The sequence below is a fragment of the Glycine soja genome, chromosome 3, assembly GCF_004193775.1.
Source record: "Glycine soja cultivar W05 chromosome 3, ASM419377v2, whole genome shotgun sequence".
NCBI classification, from domain to species: domain Eukaryota; kingdom Viridiplantae; phylum Streptophyta; class Magnoliopsida; order Fabales; family Fabaceae; genus Glycine; species Glycine soja.
The window spans coordinates 37,142,313-37,163,479 of record NC_041004.1 but is presented as its reverse complement, the minus strand read 5'-3'; the positions used below and the strand labels follow the sequence as shown (position 1 = coordinate 37,163,479).

Genomic DNA, 21,167 nt, shown 5'->3' with positions numbered 1-21,167 from the left:
TTCTATCTTCTATATACCTTTGATGTAACTTGACAATGCAAAGTTATTTTTAGACTCTTCCGGACCCTTTTAAATTGGTGAAATTGCACCCCAGATTTTCCTTTATGTTTCAACATGTTTATAGGAATCAAAGCCAGTATTAAAGAATTTATAATAAATCATATATTTTATCCAATAATTGAGTTAAATTCTCTTAATAAAACACTTTCTATCTAATTTCATTTAATCTGTGTAAGACATTTATACTCATTTAATTGGGTCTGCATCAGGGTTCTATCATTCAACTTAATAATAAATTTTGTGTATTAGAGATTCTCAGAATTCATTTGGAAATTTAGTGAAGCAGTCCGGCTTTTTCATCTCACACAACTTGCCAGCTAAAGAATTGGTGGAGAATTGACTAAACCAGTCCAAACCCAATAAAACTAGAGGTGAATTAGTTAGAATTATTTTTCCTATGTTCAACTCAATTAATAATATATTTTCAGGAAAATGAAGATTCAATATAAAGTTGTAAGGGTCTACACATGAGACTCTCGTGCAAGACATAAGATGATTTGTACGGTTTTAACTTTTATATATGTTGTGAACATGAATCCTCAATTCAATATCTTAACTTTTACTCATTTTGACAAATTTTGACGCACTAAGACATTTATTTCCTTTTCTTTATGAAGCAATACAATAAATTTCTATGCCTCACTTTTTGTTGTATTTCAGTAAGTTCTCAATGTGGTATTTGAAATTGATTATTTTACCTTTTTATTATTTAATTTGTATTTTACATGACATATAATATGATTTACTTAATTATATAACATCTTAATATATATATATATATATATATATATATATATATATATATATATTTAATTATGACCATTTTAATTATACTTGAATCATTAAATTGTAGATGAATGTTTTACCCTATTTAATTTCAAAACAATCGGATATCCGATGGAGTATATATAAGGAATAGAAAAAAAAAATGTTCTAATTCTAGAGAAAGGTGAAACCGGAGTGGACTCTTTCTAACCACGTCAAGTAATCTGTCCAACTGTCAATACATAATATTATATAGCAAATACGTAACACTTTAAGTGGTTATCAGCTTATTGTGTCCTAGGAATGTTAGTGATACTTCTTATTATTATTTTTTAAAATTTATTAAATAAAATAATTTTAACTTATTCACTTTTTTGTACTATTTTTGCTGAATTCATTTTTTTAATAATAATGAAGTAAGTCGTTATTATTTTTAAAATTTTAATAAATAACGTAGAATTAGAATCTGTTAAAGAAAAAAATTTTAATAGACACGTGTATAATTTTTTTTCCTATCAAAAAATATTTATGATAAAAATTAATAAATTTATCATATATCAATAGATGAATTCATAATAGAAAAATAATATTTGAGTATCTTATCATTTTAAACATGAAGTAATTCATAAGTATTTTTTATTTTTCTCTTCACATCACATCATATATTTATTATACTTATATGATTTTTTCTTGTCAGGTGTAAAATAATATTTTTGGTGTCCAACACAATATTTATCCTACATAATAATAATATAAAAATTAAATATTATTGTATGAATACATGAATTATTTGTTCATAAAAGAAATACTAAGGAAAAATAATGATGTATCAGTGCTATGACTTGAGCAGTGAGAACAGATATGGAGAGACAGAGAAGTCAGAGAAGAGTAACACATAGTAAAGAAAATATAGACGAGAAAAGGAAATTCCAAAAAAGAATCCATGTAAGCAACTAGCAGGCCAAAACTAGCGGTTGCGCGAATCTTTACCTTAAAATAACGACTATGTGCTTCATGCGTCTTATGTAACAAACAACTATAAAAACCTTCTCTCCTAGCTTCTTGCTTTCTTTTTCATTTTATATTTTTCATACTACAAAAAATTCATTGTTTGGTTTTTCTTTTTCATTCGTTTCACCAACTTGGCCTTTGGCCTTTCATGTCATAATGGTTTCATTTTCATCTTCGTCATAATTCATCCATACCCCTTCTCTTCTCTCTGCAACTCTGAATTGTTTCAAATCTCAAAAGGCTATAAAGAAAGAAAGAAGAAAAAAAAGCTAGAGAGAGAAGATGTCACAGCAATAATATTTCACACTTTTCTTTCCAACAAGTATCTTCTTCTCTCTCTCTCTCTCTTTATTGCCAGCTCTGCAACCTTGTCCTCCCCATACCTTGTTTCTTCTTATCTCTCTCTCCCTCTCTCTCTCACACACACACTCACAAACCAAACCAAACCATCATCACGCATTGAGATCTCAGGTACGTTTATTTTCTCTGATCACTGCTCCTTTTTTTCTTCTTCTCATACTCAAATGTCAACTGAAATGCTCTTACTTTTTCTGCCTTGATCTCATGCTCTAATCTTTTTTTCTGACTCAGTGTCTTGGCTGCTGATCTGCATTGGTCCCATATTGTGGTAACTTTGATGGGTTCTTCTTGTTTTTTCCTTTTTTGTTTTTGTGATCACAGTGGTTTTGATCTTTTGGGCACAACCCTCTTGTTTTGATATTGGTTCACAGTCTTGAGCTCTTTTGATCATCTATCTCTGATTGTTCTTTTGGTGATCTCACGACTGTATTATCCATTTGTGATGACTTGCATTGTTTTTGTTTTGTTTAATCAAGCTTTGATCAATGTCTTCTTTTTTGTTAGCTTTTTAGTTTGACTGAGAATTGGCTAAATGAGCATTAGATCTTACTTAGTATTCAACTTTGTAGCAACTAATCAAGTCGATCCCTTACATTATGGTCTAAGTTTCTTCATGTGTTTCAGCTTAGTTGCAGTGTTTACTATTTGATTGTCATCTACTCAGCTCGGAATCAGATCAAGTACGTGCTCAAAATTCCTTGATCTTTGGTAAAATCTATTAAGTGAACAATTCTTATCCGTTGCATAGCCATCGCACTCGTAAATTACTTTTCTGCTCTTTAGATAACTTCACAGATTTCAGAAACTCAAATTTTGGAATGCTGAATCCATTTGGCTATCAATGACTTGGACTTAATTTGAGGCATGGTATATGGTGGAGCAAGCAGTGAATGAGCAAATATATTTGCTGAACTCTTTGCTGCAATTCACATATAGAGCACTTCAATCTGATAATGCTGCTCCCAGTTTCACTAAGCAGGGTTGTAGTTGAGCAATACATTGTAGTTGTACACAATGTGACAAGTTGGATTTAATCATATAAATTGCTTATGTAGAGGGATACTTTCACTAAGCAGGGTTGTACTAGAGGAATATCTTGAACAATATTTTAGAAAATTGAAATAGGACATCTCATTGACTGAGAGCATTAGTATTCAGATTCATTGTATAAGCTAGTGTCTAACCAAATCATGTAATTATGGTAATTAGGAAATTGTATTATTGTATTGATTTCATCAATTCTATACAGCCAGCCTATGCTGTGTAGTTAAAACACAATTTGTTGCCTCTATCTCTTTTTCTATGTTTACTCTCAACATGGTATCAGCTTGGAGGGAGGCAATCTTCAATCCATGTTTCAACTGTGGTTTACTAGTCTCCCTTTGCCTTGTCGTTTTTCCAGCAAACTGCACCTCCTTCTCTGCTGTCTTCTCTCATCAGTCCTCTTCTCCAATCATTCTGGTCTTCATTTCAAATCCAAATGACTTATGCAAGAGGGTGTGCTAGATATAACCCGTTCATGATCCTTCACCTAACATCTTGAGCTTTTGGGATAGTTGGTTCTCAACATTATGATGCCAAATAGAATGGCAGGCTAAAGCCTTATATGATGGTAGTCCTGAAGTAAGATAGCTTATGAACTCAAAATCCAATTAGTTATATTATAGATTCAGTGCAAGTATAGGACTGTAACCTTTATTTGATAGGACTAAATTGTACTTTCTAGTTAACTGATATATTCCCACTGATAGGTAAGTGTTTAAGTTGTGGAGATGATTTTTCTGGTTATAAGTAGTTAGTTTTGCTTTCTTCTGATATACAGCATAATGACACTGCTCAGTGTGTCCAATCAAACTTTACATTCTGTTCTATTTTCCTTGGCTGCACCCCTTTTGGTCGAACCAAAATATACCATTTTTTAACACCATGTCCTGTTTTATTCTATTTTTATAAGGCACCAAAAGTAGAATACAACACCTTTTATCCGATTTTAATGTGTCTACCAAATGCTACTGAAATTGTTGCTACTTCTGTTTTCATGCTTGACAACTATACATGATTTTCTCTTGCTAAAACATTCTTAACTCTGTTTCCTCTCATTCAGTGGTTTACTTTGGAATTTGTAGGTGTTAGCTGAAAAGACAGTATTTTAGAAGGAATTTTCAGCCATGTCTAGTGCTACAAAAGTGTTGGATCCAGCATTCCAGGGAGTTGGTCAAAAAGTGTATCCTTAATAAAAGGATGATTTATAAAATAAATCGTGAAAATTATAACTTTTTCATTTAATAATAAAGAAAAAACAGTACTTCTGAGAGAATGATCAAGCACTATCCATGACTATTTGGAAGCATAGAAATTCAATGGTTTTTAATAACCAGAATTTCAACTCCGAAAAAGTCATGGATGAAGCTTTATTCCATTCATGGGCTTGGTTAAAATGTATGGACAAAGATTTCCATATTCATTTTAATCAATGGTCCACTAGTTTGAGGGAGGAGTTGTCTTAGGGATTGATTTTTGTTTCAGATAACGTTATCTTGCAATTTTCAGATGGGTTAGGCAATTTTGCCTTGTACTCTCTATCTTGTATGCAGTACACCTAGTACTACATTATATATAAAATTATATATCGATTTTTGCTGTGCAAAAAAAAAAAAACTAGCACTATGTAATTGATATTCAAATTTAAGAATTATTGTTCTAGTTATATTATTATAAGTTGAATATATTATCTACTTGAGGAGTTTTAGACTTAACTTTTTGTAGAGGGACTGAAATATGGAGGATTGAGGATTTTCAGCCAGTTCCATTGCCCAGACCTGATTATGGGAAATTCTACATGGGAGATTCTTACATCATCTTGCAGGTGTGAGCTGTATCCAATATTACCTCGTGTTTATACATTGCTAAACTAGAGGCTTAATGTTGTGGAAACAGTTTATGTTTTCCTGTTTGGGATGAGAACAATACCATAAATTGCATTTTAGTACTTGTGAGATTGAAACAAACAATATAATGTCAATTATGGTATTGAAACTCTAGATCAAAGCACATGCACAGAATAATAGAGAAAGTAACTTCTATCCACATAGATCTCAAAAGGGTGACTAATTTCAACTTATGATTCTAGGGGAACAGCACAGCTTGTATGGTATATATAATAATATAAATAAGGAAACCCTTAAGTCTTTAGCAGAATCCCTACTCTTACAAATGAAAGTCTTCAATAAAATTCCAATATTAAGTGGAGAGATATATTTCTACTTTTTGTTTAAAAATATTGGGTGTTGATTTCAAGTTTATTTGCAGACAACACAAGGCAAAGGAAGTGCTTATTTGTATGATATTCACTTCTGGATTGGAAAGGATACAAGTCAGGTAAGTTTACACTTCACCCTCCCCTACTTCCAACTTCTCTCTTGTTCCATTCAGTTTTTAAGAAAAGTTATTGTTTCAAGTTTTGTGTTTATGTTTCTTCCGGTTTCACTCTTTTTCCCTTTCGTTTTCTCTTTCTGGTTCTAAAGTTGGTTTATGTATGATGGTTCAAAGTTTGGAAATTCTTGAACCAATAATCTCTATTGATATGGTGATTTTCCTTGTAGGATGAGGCTGGAACAGCAGCCATTAAAACTGTTGAACTCGATGCGTCTCTTGGAGGACGTGCAGTGCAACACAGGGAAATTCAAGGGCATGAATCCGACAAGTTTTTGTCATACTTTAAGCCATGTATAATACCATTAGAGGGAGGTGTTGCATCGGGATTTAAAAAACCTGAAGAAGAGGAGTTTGAAACACGTTTGTATGTATGCAGAGGAAAAAGAGTTGTCAGAATAAAACAGGCATAGTGTTCTCTATTCATGTACTTTTCAAATGCAGTGCACATTCATTGACTAAAAATGTGATACAAAGTTTTCCTTATGCAGGTTCCTTTTGCACGGTCTTCACTGAATCATGATGATGTATTCATCCTAGACACTCAGAATAAGATTTATCAATTCAATGGTGCAAACTCCAATATCCAGGAAAGAGCCAAGGCTCTGGAAGTTATTCAGTTGTTGAAGGAAAAGTATCATGAGGGAAAATGCGACGTTGCAATTGTTGGTAAGGGCACAAGGCACATGTTTTCCTGTAACTTGATGAAAAGCTTGCCATGTGATTTTGAATATATGTTCTCCAAGTGTGTATTTTGATTTGTTTGTGACTATAAAAAGGTATCCCACATTGCAGATGATGGAAAGCTGGATACTGAGTCAGACTCAGGTGAATTTTGGGTTCTCTTTGGTGGTTTTGCTCCCATTGGGAAGAAGATAATTAGTGAGGATGATATTGTTCCAGAGACCATTCCTGCTCAACTCTATAGGTATAGCTCCATAAATCTATTTGATTGCAATTCAATAAAATGAGTAGAAAACTGTATATGATCAATTATACTTATCTTACATTTTAAAAAGGGATATAGATAATTTTTGTTGGGTCAATATTACCTTCAGGATTTTTTTTTCTTTTCTTTTGTGAATTTCATATCTTATCCTGCTTTTTCTTTTTATCACCTTAGTATATAAAATTTGGTTTATTATTGCATTTTAGGCAGCAGATGCTGGTGCCGAAGAAGTGCATTATGTATTTTGCGCTGATTGTGAATGTATTTTTTTATGAGACATAAAAAGATATAATGATTAAAACTTGGGGGTTTTGAATTCTTCTCATTATGTCTGAAGTTGAAGATGTCATGTCCCTGCTGTTTACTTTTATATACTAGGACCATGATTATTTTCTGCTAGATATATTATAATCTTAAATCTCTTTTTTTTTAAAAAGAATCCTCCTTGATACTTTTAGCAGTATATAGATTTTTCTTTTTTTGTTTCTGTTTTATGATATGTGCACTATGCATTTAAGTTTCTTGATCTGGAGGATATGACCTTGTGCCTGCAGTATTGCTGATGGTGAGGCCAAGCCTGTGGAAGGTGAACTTTCAAAATCACTGCTGGAGAACTACAAATGCTATCTATTGGACTGTGGAGCTGAGGTATTTGTCTGGGTTGGCCGGGTAACACAAGTTGAAGAACGAAAAGCAGCATGTCAAGCAGCTGAGGTAATGCTATTGCAAGTTCCACCATTTCTTCATATGTTGGTTTGAAGTGAAGTCATTAATGTTACTAATATGTTCAGGAGTTTCTCACAAGTCAAAAAAGGCCGAAATCTACAAGGATTACCAGAATTATTCAAGGTTATGAGACACATTCGTTTAAGTCCAACTTTGATTCTTGGCCATCAGGATCTGCTACTACTGGTGCTGATGAAGGAAGAGGAAAAGTTGCAGGTGGACGTTATTTCTTCTCACTTGTAATTTGGCTTGGATTTTTTATCAATCATTCATAAGAATGTTATTTTTTTTGTACTGTCAGCTTTGCTTAAGCAACAAGGTATGGGTGTGAAAGGGGTGACAAAAACTACCTCAGTTGTTGAGGAAATTCCACCTCTACTTGAAGGAGGTGGAAAGATGGAGGTGATTTTATAATTTTTTTAATTAGTTTCTTGGCTCAATTAAGTTATGCCAGCTAACATTAATGTTATTTGGCACTTACAGGTATGGCAAATCAATGGAAGTGCTAAGACTCCATTACCTAAGGAGGATATCGGTAAATTTTATAGTGGAGATTGTTACATAGTACTGTACACTTATCACTCTAGTGAGAGGAAGGAGGACTACTACTTGTGTTGTTGGTTTGGAAAAGACAGCACTGAGGTAATTTAAATCCCTCTAATTTGAGCACAAAATATGTTGTGATAATTGTAATAATTTTTTTACATTCACTCTACAGCTCTTACCTTATTGTTAAGACTGGCCTAGAATTTCCATGCTTGGCCAAAAACATTATTTCTTAGTGTGCTTTCTTGTGTGTGGATCTGTGGATGTGATAACATTCGGTATGTAGAACAGCTCTACTGGGGAGCAGACTCTGAATTATCTTGGCTTTATTAAATGGCAATAATTGATGTATCCTGGATAAAGATGGTCAAAATATGCGGTTTCAATAAGCATAATTTATATGACTGTCAAAGTGGATGACATTCAATATCAAGCTAGCAATATGACGTGTGTTGTGTGTTGTGTCTGTGAACTACTGCATTTGGTTGCAACTGATATGACCTTCTGTACTTTTTGGGATGAAAATATGTATCTTTTTATCTGAATCATAAAAGATGGAACTTGATTCTTTGGTAAATAAAATTACTTAGGCTGAAAAATAAGATTGTTGAAGACCAGGGATCTATAAAAAGAATAAAACTGGCTTGATACCAAGTCTGGATCAAAGAGCATAATTAAAAAGTTATGTAAGAATAAAACACAGTGCATTCAAATAAACCCAATAATACAATAGAAATAATAGAATTTACTACTCGTAAAGACTCCTAGAAAGAATATGTGCTGAGAAAAAAAAATGGCTGTAAAGGAAATCCCTTTTTCAAACAAATATAAGTATGGATTTCACTTTTACAATCCTATCATTCTGTTCTTTTGGAATTAATGTTTCATGTCAGTGTATATAACAGATTTATTCAGTATGAAACTCTCGTAAATAGTACATATCTGTGCATCTATAAATTGAGTTTCTTTATATAGTACAGTATTTCAATATCTTGATTATGTTCTCTAACAATTATATATCTTCCATGACTCATCTTGATACATAACGAATTTCTCACTAATACTTAGCTTGCACATTGTTTTCATACTAATAAAAATAATCCAAATCATTGTTGTCCAGCTGCAAAACACATGATATAACAACTTGACTTGGTATTTCTTATTTTTTCAGGAGGACCAAAGAATGGCTATTCGATTGGCTAACACAATGTTCAACTCATTAAAGGGTAGACCTGTTCAGGTATCCGTAATGTTATATTATGTTGGGGATATTGCTTGGAAACTCTGTATAATTGTAGTAGTTTCTTGCAGGGTCGCATATTTGATGGTAAAGAGCCACCACAGTTTATTGTTCTTTTCCATCCAATGGTGGTCCTCAAGGTATCATTTGCAAAATCCAATGCTATTTTTATTAAGATATATAGATTGTATGAAATTAATTAACTTACCTGACTTATGTCTGACTCAGGGAGGCTTGAGCTCTGGTTACAAAAAATTGATAGCAGATAAAGGTTTGCCAGATGAGACATACACAGCAGAGAGTGTTGCATTTATTCGAATTTCTGGAACATCCACTCATAATAATAAAGTGGTGCAAGTAGATGCAGTATGTTCCCTTTAAAAGTTAACTTATTCAATTTTTTCCACCGTGGTTATTTTGGTAGGGCTACTTTCTCTACTAGCCGACCGTAATTATGTTATTCTTGTTCAGGTGGCAGCATTGCTGAATTCTACCGAGTGTTTTGTCCTGCAATCTGGCTCAGCTGTTTTTACATGGCATGGGAATCAATGTTCCCTTGAGCAGCAGCAGCTTGCTGCAAAAGTTGCTGAATTTTTAAGGGTAGCCTTGCTATATGTTTTTTCTTGCTCTCTTTTGTACTTTGTTCCTTCCTGTTTTGAAGGAGTTTTTATCCTCTCCGTAGTTGTGTTTCACCTCTTTTCTGCATCAAAGGAATATTAAAAAAAGCTGAACTTTAAAGGGTTTTAGCTAGATGTTTTGGGTGTTCCATTGCATTATTCAAGCACCATCATAAGTTAAACCATAACCAAGTTGTCTCAATCTTATATGATTCAAATATTGAGTTCCTAGTTTCTGGCAACTGGGATTGATTTACCCTTCAGGGAAGAACTCTTCTAACAAGAAAACTTAGCAAATTTGTGGAAATGGCTTTCATATTTCTGTTGTTAAGCATTATTCTTACATTTATATAGAATTTTTTACATCAGGATAAAGTCATTCAAATAGGCTTGGGATGACTATGTTCTTGGGATTGTACCCCAAGTGCATCACTTGCAACGGGCTAACATGTGGCTATGCCTCCACCTATTTCTTTTTCACCAGTATACTATGGTTAATTCATTGTTGTTTACATTATACGTTATATGTTAACATATTACACATCCATGTCCAGCCAGGAGTTGCTTTAAAGCTTGCTAAAGAAGGAACAGAAACCTCAACTTTCTGGTTTGCACTTGGAGGGAAACAAAGTTACAACAACAAAAAAGTCACTAATGACATTGTCAGAGACCCCCATTTGTTCACTTTCTCTTTTAATAGAGGTAAAATTTCTTGTAATAGTATTTCTCTGTATAAATTTTTGTTATAAAATAGCATATTTATTTGCTGATATTTGAATGTTCTGACCAATTATTAATTTTGTATCTTGCTTTGCTACATGGATGTACCAGGAAAGTTACAGGTGAGTTTGTGACTGCAACTTCATTATGTGAACTTCCACACTGCTGCTAGGAAACCTGTCAGCAGTGTATGTCTTCTAAATCTATTCTTATATTGTACTCTTCAGGTAGAGGAGGTTTACAACTTTTCCCAAGATGATTTGTTAACAGAGGATATCCTGATCCTTGACACACACGCAGAAGTGTTTGTATGGATTGGTCAGTGTGTGGACCCAAAAGAAAAGCAAAATGCTTTTGAAATTGCCCAGGTAAACATGCTCAACAAATTAGAGCCTTCATTTCCCTTATTTCCTTTTACTTGATGTACAATAGAAATTTTCTCTCAGAAATACATAGATAAGGCTGCATCTCTGGAGGGACTATCTCCTCATGTACCACTATACAAAGTAACAGAAGGGAATGAACCTTGCTTTTTCACAACATACTTTTCTTGGGATCATACAAAAGCTATGGTACGTGTTAAAACCTTAAGGAACTCCATTTTTTTTTCCTTTTTTCTTAAAAAAAATGTTCATTCTCACACTTTTTAATCATTGTGGCCGGTAAAGTTATAGTTTTCTGTATGTTTATGTTGATTGAAAACAGTATAATGCTATATGTTGATCATGAGGTTTTTTAAGTGCTATTAGTATATTTACTGATAGAAAGTGTATCAGATCTATGTGTGATTTGTGAAATTGCTATATGTTGATCATGAGGTTTTTGAAGAAGACTAAACGCTGAAGTGTTTTCACCATCTCCTATTCAATTCTTTGAATACAGGAAACAAAGTGAAAAAAGATGGAATTTTTGTAATTATTAGCAAAAATTAAAAAGGGAAACAGATAACATTGCCTATAACCAAACAGGCTCTTGACTTTATTTGTTGAATACCTATTCATTATCTTCCTAATGAAATCCAGGTTCCAGGAAACTCATTCCAGAAAAAGGTGACATTACTCTTTGGAATTGGCCATCCTGTAGAGGTATGAACTTCTATTCTTCATGAGAAACTTGTTGCAGCAAGGTTATCAAACTCGAGGGTATACTTAGACTGGTGAGAGCACCATATTTTTGACTCATGGACTTGACTCATATACTCATAAGAGTCTACTTCATATAAAAATAATAACAAAATACTTATAAATAACATATCAATTAAACATTTCAACAACATAATAAAGAAAAATAGTAAACCATAAATTTTATAATAATAACCAAGTCTAGTAATGTATCACTACTAGATAATAACTTGTGGAGGTGATGATAGCGGTAGAGAATTCCCATTGAGGGTTTGGTGTTATTGGAGAATAAGGGTTTGATATTGTTAGAGGTCAGAGTTCATCGGATCAGGAACATCACACCAAATAAAGGTATGTTGAACCCTAAATGCACAGAAAACAAACTAAAACGATTTGCGTTTTGATCCAATTTTTTTAACTTGCTGACTGGCTGATCGGCTGACTCGATAGTAAATTCAAAAGTCTACCAAATCTTTCGAGACTCCACTAAAAAATGAGTAGACACAAGTCAACTCACAGAATGTAAGTAGAATCATAAACTCGTAAGAGTTAACAAGTTAACTCAAGAGTTTGATAACCATGAATTGAAACATGTAAAATCTTACAATTTCTTTTCATATTAAAACACAGTTGAAACTAAACCTCTATCATAAACAATGTCTTGCTTAAATGCAACAAAGGAGATCCTTATTCATGTACGAGCACCAATACGTGAAAAATCTCCGTCTATCGGTATCAAATAAGTATATCTAGGATTAATACAATAGCAAAACACCTTTTAAAAATAAATAAATAAAACCTTCTGATACTTTGGTTCTTCCATTTTCTGATTTCCCAGTCTTTTCAAGTTCAAGCAAAAATATTCCCAAATTCCTACTTTTCGATATTTCTTTTCTTTCTCAAAATTACTAATTGTATAAACTTGCGAAGATGCAATGCTGTTGGTGTTAGGTTTAATATCTAAATTTATTATTGCAATTATTTGCTTAACTAGGTTCCGCTATATGTTGACAGGAAAAGTCTAATGGGTCAAGTCAAGGAGGGGGACCAAGACAAAGAGCAGAAGCTTTGGCTGCCTTAAATAATGCATTCAATTCATCTCCTGAGGCAACATCCAGTGCGGTACAGCAACTTGTTTATAAATTATTTACTATCTTTTTTTCTTTATTTTACAGTCACTGAACTTCAAATCATTAGTAGATTCTCCTGATAAGAAAGGAGGGCATAGGGTAATGACAAGGCAGTCAACCCATATATCACATTGTATTCCTTTTTTTGTTTGTTCATAGTTGTGACCTGTAATGGAATAATTGAGTTTGGCTAAGTATAGGTATGTTAAATTTAATATGTCCAAATTCACTTGGTGAGCATAATGAAAGGGCTTTCTTGGGTTTCATTTTGGAAAGTTAAGTCATGTCATGGGACTCAAGAGCTATAGATTCAACTTACGTGTTTAAATTATTCCTCTATGATTGATTATGGGGTTGTAGTTTAGCGTCAATGAGAAACCTCTAACAGAATGACTTTATTTCTCTTAAAAATTAGCATCAAGCTTCCAACAAGGAGTGAATGCCTCTGCAAAGACATTGTATAAATTTGTGGAAGTTTAATTTTGTCTCATGTGCTATTAGGATCCTTTCAGTTTTACCTTATGAAATTATCCTAGTTAACAACATCTAAGTAGCAATTATACTTGATCACCCATTCACCATACAATCCACTCGGTGCAACATTAAAGTGGATCATAGCCAGAACAATAATACTTCATCTATGAATACAAGTAGGACAGATACACTAGAAGTCTTAGCATCCCACTTTATATTGTATAGGGAAGTTATACTAAAGTTATAGACATGTCTTTTTCTTGCCAGTTTTTCATAAATAGATTAAAGATAATAGATTCACCTAAAGCATACTGTCATATTAAAGAAAATTAGCAGTAGTAGTGCCCTTCTACATCCTAGATTTTGTGACATTCATCCAAACTCCTAGACATCCAACTACATCTGCTAAAGCCTAAATGGATAAAGAAGCACTTATTTTTAAATAAAATTTTAATATTTAATTGTGTCATAGATGATAATTGGATAAACCAAACAAACAAATTGGTTCTCCTTTCTAATTTTTTTCTACTCTGACTGACACAGGATAAGTCGAATGGGCTAAGTCGAGGAGGACCAAGACAAAGGGCTGAAGCCTTAGCAGCCTTAAACTCTGCATTTAATTCATCATCTGGAACCAAAGTTTATACTCCTAGGCCATCTGGAAGAGGTCAAGGATCACAAAGAGCCGCCGCAGTAGCTGCTCTCTCTTCAGTTCTTACTGCTGAAAAGAAGAAAACTTCACCTGAAACTTCTCCTGTGGCTAGCACTAGTCCTGTAGTGGAGAATAGCAACTTTGGTGAGAAAAATAGCTCTTATTGGCTATAGGTCCAATGTGTTGCATGTGATTATTTGACAAGTTTGAATTCTTGTTCAATTCCAGATACTAAAAGTGAAAGTGCCCCTTCTGAAAAGGAAATTGTTGAAGAAGTTACAGAAGTCAAGGAGACAGAAGTTGTTGCCCTTGAAACTGGTACCAATGGGGATTCAGAACAACCAAAACAAGAAAATGTGGAGGATGGAGGAAATGACAGTGAAAATAATAATCAAAATTTCTTCAGTTATGAGCAGTTAAAGACCAAATCTGGTAGTGTTGTGTCTGGAATTGATCTTAAACGGAGAGAGGTTAGTCTTGGTTTGCATACTTTGAATGTTATTAATATGCTAATGGAAGTTTAAAAAATATGTATACCTACCTAAATTTTTTAATGAGACCATCACTATAGTTTCCCATGAATTCTATTAAATAACAAAGTACCCCAACCTTTTTTGTTAATTGGAAGTCTTAATAATTATATTAGATATCGAGGGACCTTTGTTATATTTGAAATCCTAAAGGACGGTATATGATTCTATGAATTTTTATGCTTTGGTTGATGATAACATGTTTTTTTCTCATCTCCACTTGATGTTGCCTAGGCCTATCTGTCAGACAAAGAGTTCCAAGCTGTATTTGGAATGGCCAAAGATGCATTCTCCAAGTTGCCAAGATGGAAGCAAGACATGCTGAAAAGAAAAGTGGATTTGTTCTAGACTCAGACACAACAAGCAACATATATGTTGCTTTTGCATCCTAATATATCTTGAGATGCACTTATCTGTTGGGTAGTGTGGCTTTTTTTGCTATATATACCCTACTTGGATTCCTATGCATAGCACTTTGCTTTTGGCCCATAATGGACTTAGCTATATATGGTTAGTGTCCAAGTTTGAATGTGACGCTGCCTTGGAGAGTGAGTTTTAGTTTTCTTCTTTTTAAATTGAGCATGCCTCTTCTTCCTCATGTAATGTTCACATATTATTGTAGCAATAAACACAGTGGACAGGTTCAATTCTTTCATTTTGTCAAGTTTGTATTTTAAAAATGTGGCTTTTTTTGTTTTTATCCCTTGTTGCTATTGGTTAGGGAGGTGGGTGTATATGTATTGCATGTTATACTGAATCTCAATATAAAGAATGAAACTTCGTTTGTTTGTTATCTATGGCTATGAATTATGTACATGCGCCTGCTTTGCTGCTTATTATTTGCCAGTGGGATTTGATGTTTTGACTTGCAGGGTTGGAGTTGCTGCATTTTTAAAGAATCCCCCGTCCATGATATATCATAAATCAATGAAGCATAATTTATATTCACAACTAATTCATTAAACTAAACTGGTTCTTGTGGCTTTATTAAATGATAAAGGGCATTTACATTTACTAATTATTGCTTACCTAATGGATTAAGATTTTTTATTTTTGACCGAAGGATTAAGAATTTGTTGGTTACATAATTGATTAAGATTTGATTCTTAATTAGTGAGCACTTAAAATTTTTATCAAGTTGTTTGCATGAAATACTCATTTTATGACATCTAAGGTACTTGAATCTTGTTGAAATGATACTGGAAAGCTAGCAGAGTCCATTGCAGCTTTGACTTTGAGTTTCTTTTAATGGCTCCATCAACTATTATGAATTTATCCATTGTAATACCGCTTTCACCAACGCTAAGATGAATAAACCTCTCATGAACTTGCTGTTAGCCAAAAGCATCCCTCTTAGCGTCCAATCTCTAGCTTTTAGAGGGTACAACAACAAACATTTTATAATCACCAACAACACATTCCCGGTCACCATAATGGGAACACCAACATTGCCAGTAGCAACAAATGCCACATGACTAAAACCGGTGGTGAATGGTTACTACCTTTTCCAGCAAGCATGTTTTCACCTATTATAGATGATATAAGTTTTTATTCACTATTAGTGTATGTCTTGAAACAATCATGTTTCTACCTTTTTTTTTCAAGGTTTTCACCACCAAAGATATCCTCCAACCGATAATTGAAAACTAATTCCTTTCAAAACGTAAAGAAGTGGATTTTGCCTCTTCTCAAAAGGCCTTCTCATACACATGTCAAGAATCGAAAGCCCTTGACAACATGTTTAAGGAATCTAGCTATATATCTACCAATTTTATTGGACCTTGTTGGTTAGCATGTCTCTACATTTTTATTAAGTATATGTAAAAATTAAAAATAACAATTGGCGGGAGTACATGGAGTCATGTATTGTTCATGAATCATTGGTGTAAAGAGAAAACAGCAAGACACATGCTAGGTGCCAATCCCATGGTATCCATGTGGTAAGACATGCTATAATCTTCCACTCAGCTGCAGTGTTGTTCCTCTGTTACCAAATAAGACATCTGTTATTCCAAGCCAGTACCGTATCCTTCGCCAATGTTGGAGACAGTTACAGGAACTCAAGACCTTGATGTTGGTGTGAGTTGTGACGCAAGAACTAACCAACTAACATGGCCGATTAAAAAAAGGGATGGTTCAGATCCCATTGGTTTGTCGAAAGCATGAGGTTACCCATGCTGCCATGCATGATTGATTACTTTTTGTTCTATCAACTTTTACAGTTTCAGTAATCAATCATGCACGAATGATCAATATGCCATCACCTTATGATCGGTTTTAGTTGACCTACTGTCTTCTTTATTAGTGCCTACTATAACTTCTCAATATAACATGCTGACACACTCTGGACTTGGGAGTAACACTGAGTAGATATCAAGTCTAAAATGTCTCTAGATCGCATCATTCAGTGCTTTGTGAACCACAATTTCACAAACTTCATTACCAACTCCCGTTCTGCTCTTTCCTATACAATATTTATTGGTTGACTTTGTTATATGATCATTTATTAAGTATGATTACTTTCAGTATTAATATTTATTTTTTTTATTTGTTGGGATCGAAAATAAATATTAAGGATTTATAATAATTCACACATTTTGCTCAACGAAGTTAGATCTCTTTGGTCGATGTTTGGGTTTTGGAGTGTGGAACTAGGGGTGGAAATGAGCCAAGCCAAGTCAAGCTTTACTAGGCTTAAGTTCGGCCTGAGTTGAATACGTAAGGTTTGAGCTTGGCTCATTACCTGTCATAAGTTTTTTTCTAAGGCTCGGCTCGGCTTATATAAAAGTCTGGCTTGGCCCACGAGCCTATTTAAAAGCCTACTTAAAGACGTCTTTGATTAATTAATTATTTTAAAACCTAGTGAAATACTAACTAAAAAAAGAAACTTATAAAATTCCGTATAAGTAATGTACAAATCCAAAAATAATTGATAAACAAAATCATATTGAATTCAAGTCGTTAAAGCACAAAGTATATGAAAAGAAAATAAAAAGAGCATAATATTAAAAAATGTATGGATTAGAAATGATTTGCAGAAAATGAATTTTATTCTACGTGAACAGTGTGCATGAACAATAATAAAAACTTGAATTCTAAAATCCTAGAATTATTCTCCTCTCCGAAAAAAACTCCCTAAACTAAAACCTTAGTGCTGTTATATAGGTCCTCAGCCCCAAAACTTACAAATCTATTTTAAGTCCAAGCCCATAAACGAAATAAAATAAAATCTGGACAAGATAAGATAAGATGGGATGAAATAAAATCTAGACGAAATAAAATCTAGATAGAATAAAATCTAGATATAATAAAATCTGAATAAGATAAGATTTGATAAAATAAAGTTATTATTATTATTATTATTAGTTAAACAAGCCGGCTTGTCAAGCTTAACAAGCTTTTTTTATGGTTTGAGCTTGACTTTTTTTATTTAAAAAGGCTTTTTAAAAAGCTTGAGCTTGACCTTTATAGTAAACAAGCCAAGCCGAACCGAGCCTTACATAGACCGAGCCGAAGGCCCTCGACAAGCTACTCGCCTCATTTCCACCCGTATGTGGAACACACATCCAACACACATACCACATAAAATTTTTGCAAGATATGAGTTTTAACATAGATATTTTATTAAAAACATTTTTTATCCGTTCACTATTTTATACGCTTCGACATTTCAAAGATACCAGTCTCAATAAATTTTCGTGAGACTTATTATAATATGAAAATTTTAAAGTGAATATATTTTTAAAAGGTATAAATCATTTTTTTAGATTTCTTTATAAAGAAAAAAAAGTATTTACATAGCAAAATGTTGTCACTGAAGTTTTTATTTTATTTTTGCGAGGCTTTGAAAAATTATAAAAGCATAACAAGTTATTTTGATAATGACAAATACACATATCTCAATTCTCAATTTACATCGATTAAAATGTTATTCATATGTAATTTGATTTGATTTTGTCCCTGACATGCACATAGATGTATTTGGAAGGTGACGGTTTATATACACTATGGTGATTGGCATATAGAAAAGCAAGTAAACATGAATAGGGAGGAGGAGCAATGACATACCAGAAACTTTTTCAAATGATGTTGGTCAGTGGTCAATCATGTGCCGATTTATCCATTATGGTCATCGGTCACCTCACTGTTCATATTGGAAAACAAAGTGTTTATGAATAAATATATAGGGAGGAGGAGACCAATGACCACGACACAAAATTCAATCCTAATTACTTTCTGCTCTGTGCTGCAGAACATGGACGAATATTTTCCCTTCGTTATTGCTGAATCACTGCTAGGGAAGCTTGCTTCTTCTGTTTATGAAGAAGCTTCTCGAGCCTATGATCTATACTAGGATGTGCAAAGCATCAAAGACACTTTGTCAATTGTGAAAGGTGTGCTATTTGATGCTGAGGAGAAGAAGGACCACAAGCATGGGTTGCGCGAATGGCGAAAGCAAGTGGTCAAAATGAAGGTAGGCCACTTCTTTTCTTCGTCCAATTCTCTTGTTTTCCGTCTTAGGATGGCTCGTCAAATCAAACATGTTAGACGTAGATTGGATAAGATAGCAGATGATGGGAACAAGTTTGGTCTTGAGAGGATTGATGTTAACCGCACACTTGTGCAAAGAAGAGATTTGACTTATTCTTATTTTGATGCTTCATGGGTGATAGGAAGGGATAATGATAATGATAAAATTATCAAGCTTTTGATGCAACCACACGCTCATGGTGATGGTGATGGAGATAAAAGTGTGTGTTATTCCCATAGTGGGTATTGGAGGCTTGGGGAAGACCACACTTGCAAAGTTGGTGTACAATGATCAGAGGATAGATGAACTTTTCCAACTGAAGATGTGGGTGTGTGTCTCTGATGACTTTGACATAAGGCAGATAAATATTAAGATCATCAACTCTGATTCTGCTACTGCTTTAGCTCTAACTAGTGCTCCTTCTCACCAAGAAAATGTTAGCAGCTTAGGTATTGAGCAGTTACAAAGTCGTCTTAGATACAACCTTTCTGGAAAGAAGTATTTACTAGTGTTGGATGATATATGGAATGATGATCGTAGAAAATGGATAGAGTTGAAAGATTTAATAAAAGTTGGTGCCATGGGAAGCAAAATCATAGCGACAACTCGAAGAAAATCAATTGCTTCAATGATGAGTACTTTTCCCTCGTAAGATTTAGAAGGTCTTTCCGTAGAGAATTGATTGTCTCTGTTTGTCAGATGGGCATTTAAAGGAAGACGAAGAAAAAAAAATCCAAATATAGTGGAGATAGGAAAAGAAATTGTGAAAAAATGCACGAGGGGTTCCGCTGGCTGTGCAAACTTTAGGAAGTTCTCTGTTCTCAAATTTTGATTTAGAAAGATGGGAATTTGTGAGAGAGCATGAAGATATGGAACTTAGAACAAGAGAAAAAAGACATTTTACCGGCCCCTATTTTGTTAATCTTTGGGGATCACTTGAATTACTTCGATCTCCTGGTGGAGGTCAAAAGCTCGAGAATATTGCCAGACAATATATATATATATATATATATATATATATATATATATATATATATATATATATATATATATGAGTAGCATTCAAGATCATTTCTTGAGGACTTTGGCCCAATTTGTTATTTCAAAGTACATGATTTGAAACATGATCTTGCGATATATGTTGCAAAAGAGGAGCTTCTAGTAGTAAACTCCCTACTTGCAATATACCCGAGCAAGTAAGGCATTTATCAGTTGTTGGAAATGCTTCACTGAGCCGTGCTTTGTTCCCCAAGTCCAGAAGTGTGAGAACTATATTATTTCCGATCGATGGAGAGGGTGCTGACAATGAAGATCTTTTGATTACATCGGTAACAAGATTCAAATGCCTACGGATTTTAGATTTAAGTGATTCCTGTTTTGAGACTCTACCTCATTCAATTGCTAAATTGGAGCATTTGTGAGGTCTCGATCTTAGAAATAACCACAAAATAAAAAGACTTCCTCATTCTATATGCAAAATCCAAAATTTACAACTTTTGTCACTAAGAGGATTCATGGAGCCTGAAACATTGCCGAAGGGGTTAGCGATGTTAATCGGCCTTCGAAAATTGTTTATAACCACAAAACAATCAATTCTAGCAGAAGATGAATTTGCAAGCTTGACCAATCTTCATACTTTGAGTTTTTGTTGTTGTGACAATTTGAAGTTTTTGTTCCGAGGGTCACAATTCTCTTCTCTTGAAGTTTTGTACGTTCAATCATGTGGGAACCTGGAGTCCTTACTTCTTCATATTCTCCCTAAACCAGAGGCTTTGCTTGTTATGCGGTGCGAGAAGCTAAATCTGTCGTTGGGCTATGGTAGCCAAATCCAAAGATCGAGGATGAAATATCTGCATTTTGAGCAATGTCTAAGGCAAGAGACACTTTGCAGACGTTGTTCATTTTAAATTGTGATAATCTTAAGATGCTTCCTGAGTGGCTGACAACAATAACTCATCTTAAGATGCTCCAAATTGTTAATTGTCCTCAACTGTTGAATCTTCCAAGTGGCATGCATCGCCTCATGAGCACCCTAGAAGATTTGAGCATAAATGGTTGTCCTGAATTGTGTCCAAAATGTGCGCCACAATGTGGTGAGTACTGGTTCTTCTAAAGTGATTGTTGTCACATTGGAGAAACAAGAGAAGGGCAACTAATTTTTTGAATGTTGTCCCATCTACAGTTGAGATTGCCCGATTAGTAAAGCTGAAATGCACACCATGGAGACCGCAATTTGAATTCTGATCATGAATGAAATATTACTTTGCTGCTAAAATTTCAATTTGTTAAAAAAAATACTTGGC

General features: G+C 33.8%; 1 protein-coding gene and 2 pseudogenes across 3 annotated transcripts; all 3 read left to right on the top strand.

Annotated features, from left to right (window-relative positions):
• The first annotated feature begins 1,931 nt into the window (after positions 1-1,931).
• LOC114406716 (villin-3-like) lies at positions 1,932-15,130 on the top strand. 3 transcript variants are annotated; one of them, XM_028369494.1, is made up of 26 exons: positions 1,932-2,307; positions 2,428-2,464; positions 2,821-2,876; positions 4,323-4,420; positions 4,963-5,062; positions 5,506-5,574; positions 5,799-6,035; positions 6,120-6,297; positions 6,424-6,556; positions 7,132-7,291; positions 7,369-7,519; positions 7,605-7,705; positions 7,787-7,945; positions 9,021-9,089; positions 9,161-9,229; positions 9,318-9,455; positions 9,561-9,689; positions 10,261-10,408; positions 10,538-10,548; positions 10,654-10,794; positions 10,873-10,998; positions 11,449-11,511; positions 12,562-12,669; positions 13,695-13,947; positions 14,032-14,273; positions 14,568-15,130. In XM_028369494.1, the coding sequence occupies exons 4-26, from the start codon at positions 4,365-4,367 to the stop codon at positions 14,679-14,681; spliced, it is 2,955 nt and encodes a 984-aa protein (XP_028225295.1). In that variant the 5' UTR covers positions 1,932-2,307; positions 2,428-2,464; positions 2,821-2,876; positions 4,323-4,364; the 3' UTR covers positions 14,682-15,130. The 3 variants fall into 3 exon arrangements, with proteins under 3 accessions (XP_028225295.1, XP_028225296.1, XP_028225297.1); XM_028369495.1 differs by lacking the exon at positions 2,821-2,876; XM_028369496.1 differs by lacking the exons at positions 2,428-2,464; positions 2,821-2,876.
• Positions 15,131-18,572: 3,442 nt separating this feature from the next.
• On the top strand, positions 18,573-19,844 carry LOC114406721 (annotated as a pseudogene).
• Positions 19,845-20,000: 156 nt separating this feature from the next.
• On the top strand, positions 20,001-21,167 carry LOC114405232 (annotated as a pseudogene).

Bases quoted from the DNA above. Each gene is read 5' to 3' on its own strand.
- LOC114406716 (XM_028369496.1), top strand. From the start codon at position 4,365: ATGTCTAGTGCTACAAAAGTGTTGGATCCAGCATTCCAGGGAGTTGGT. The intron at 7,946-9,020 runs GTAATTTAAATC...TTATTTTTTCAG, and splicing joins TTGGAAAAGACAGCACTGAG to GAGGACCAAAGAATGGCTAT. The intron at 13,948-14,031 runs GTGAGAAAAATA...GTTCAATTCCAG, and splicing joins AGTGGAGAATAGCAACTTTG to ATACTAAAAGTGAAAGTGCC.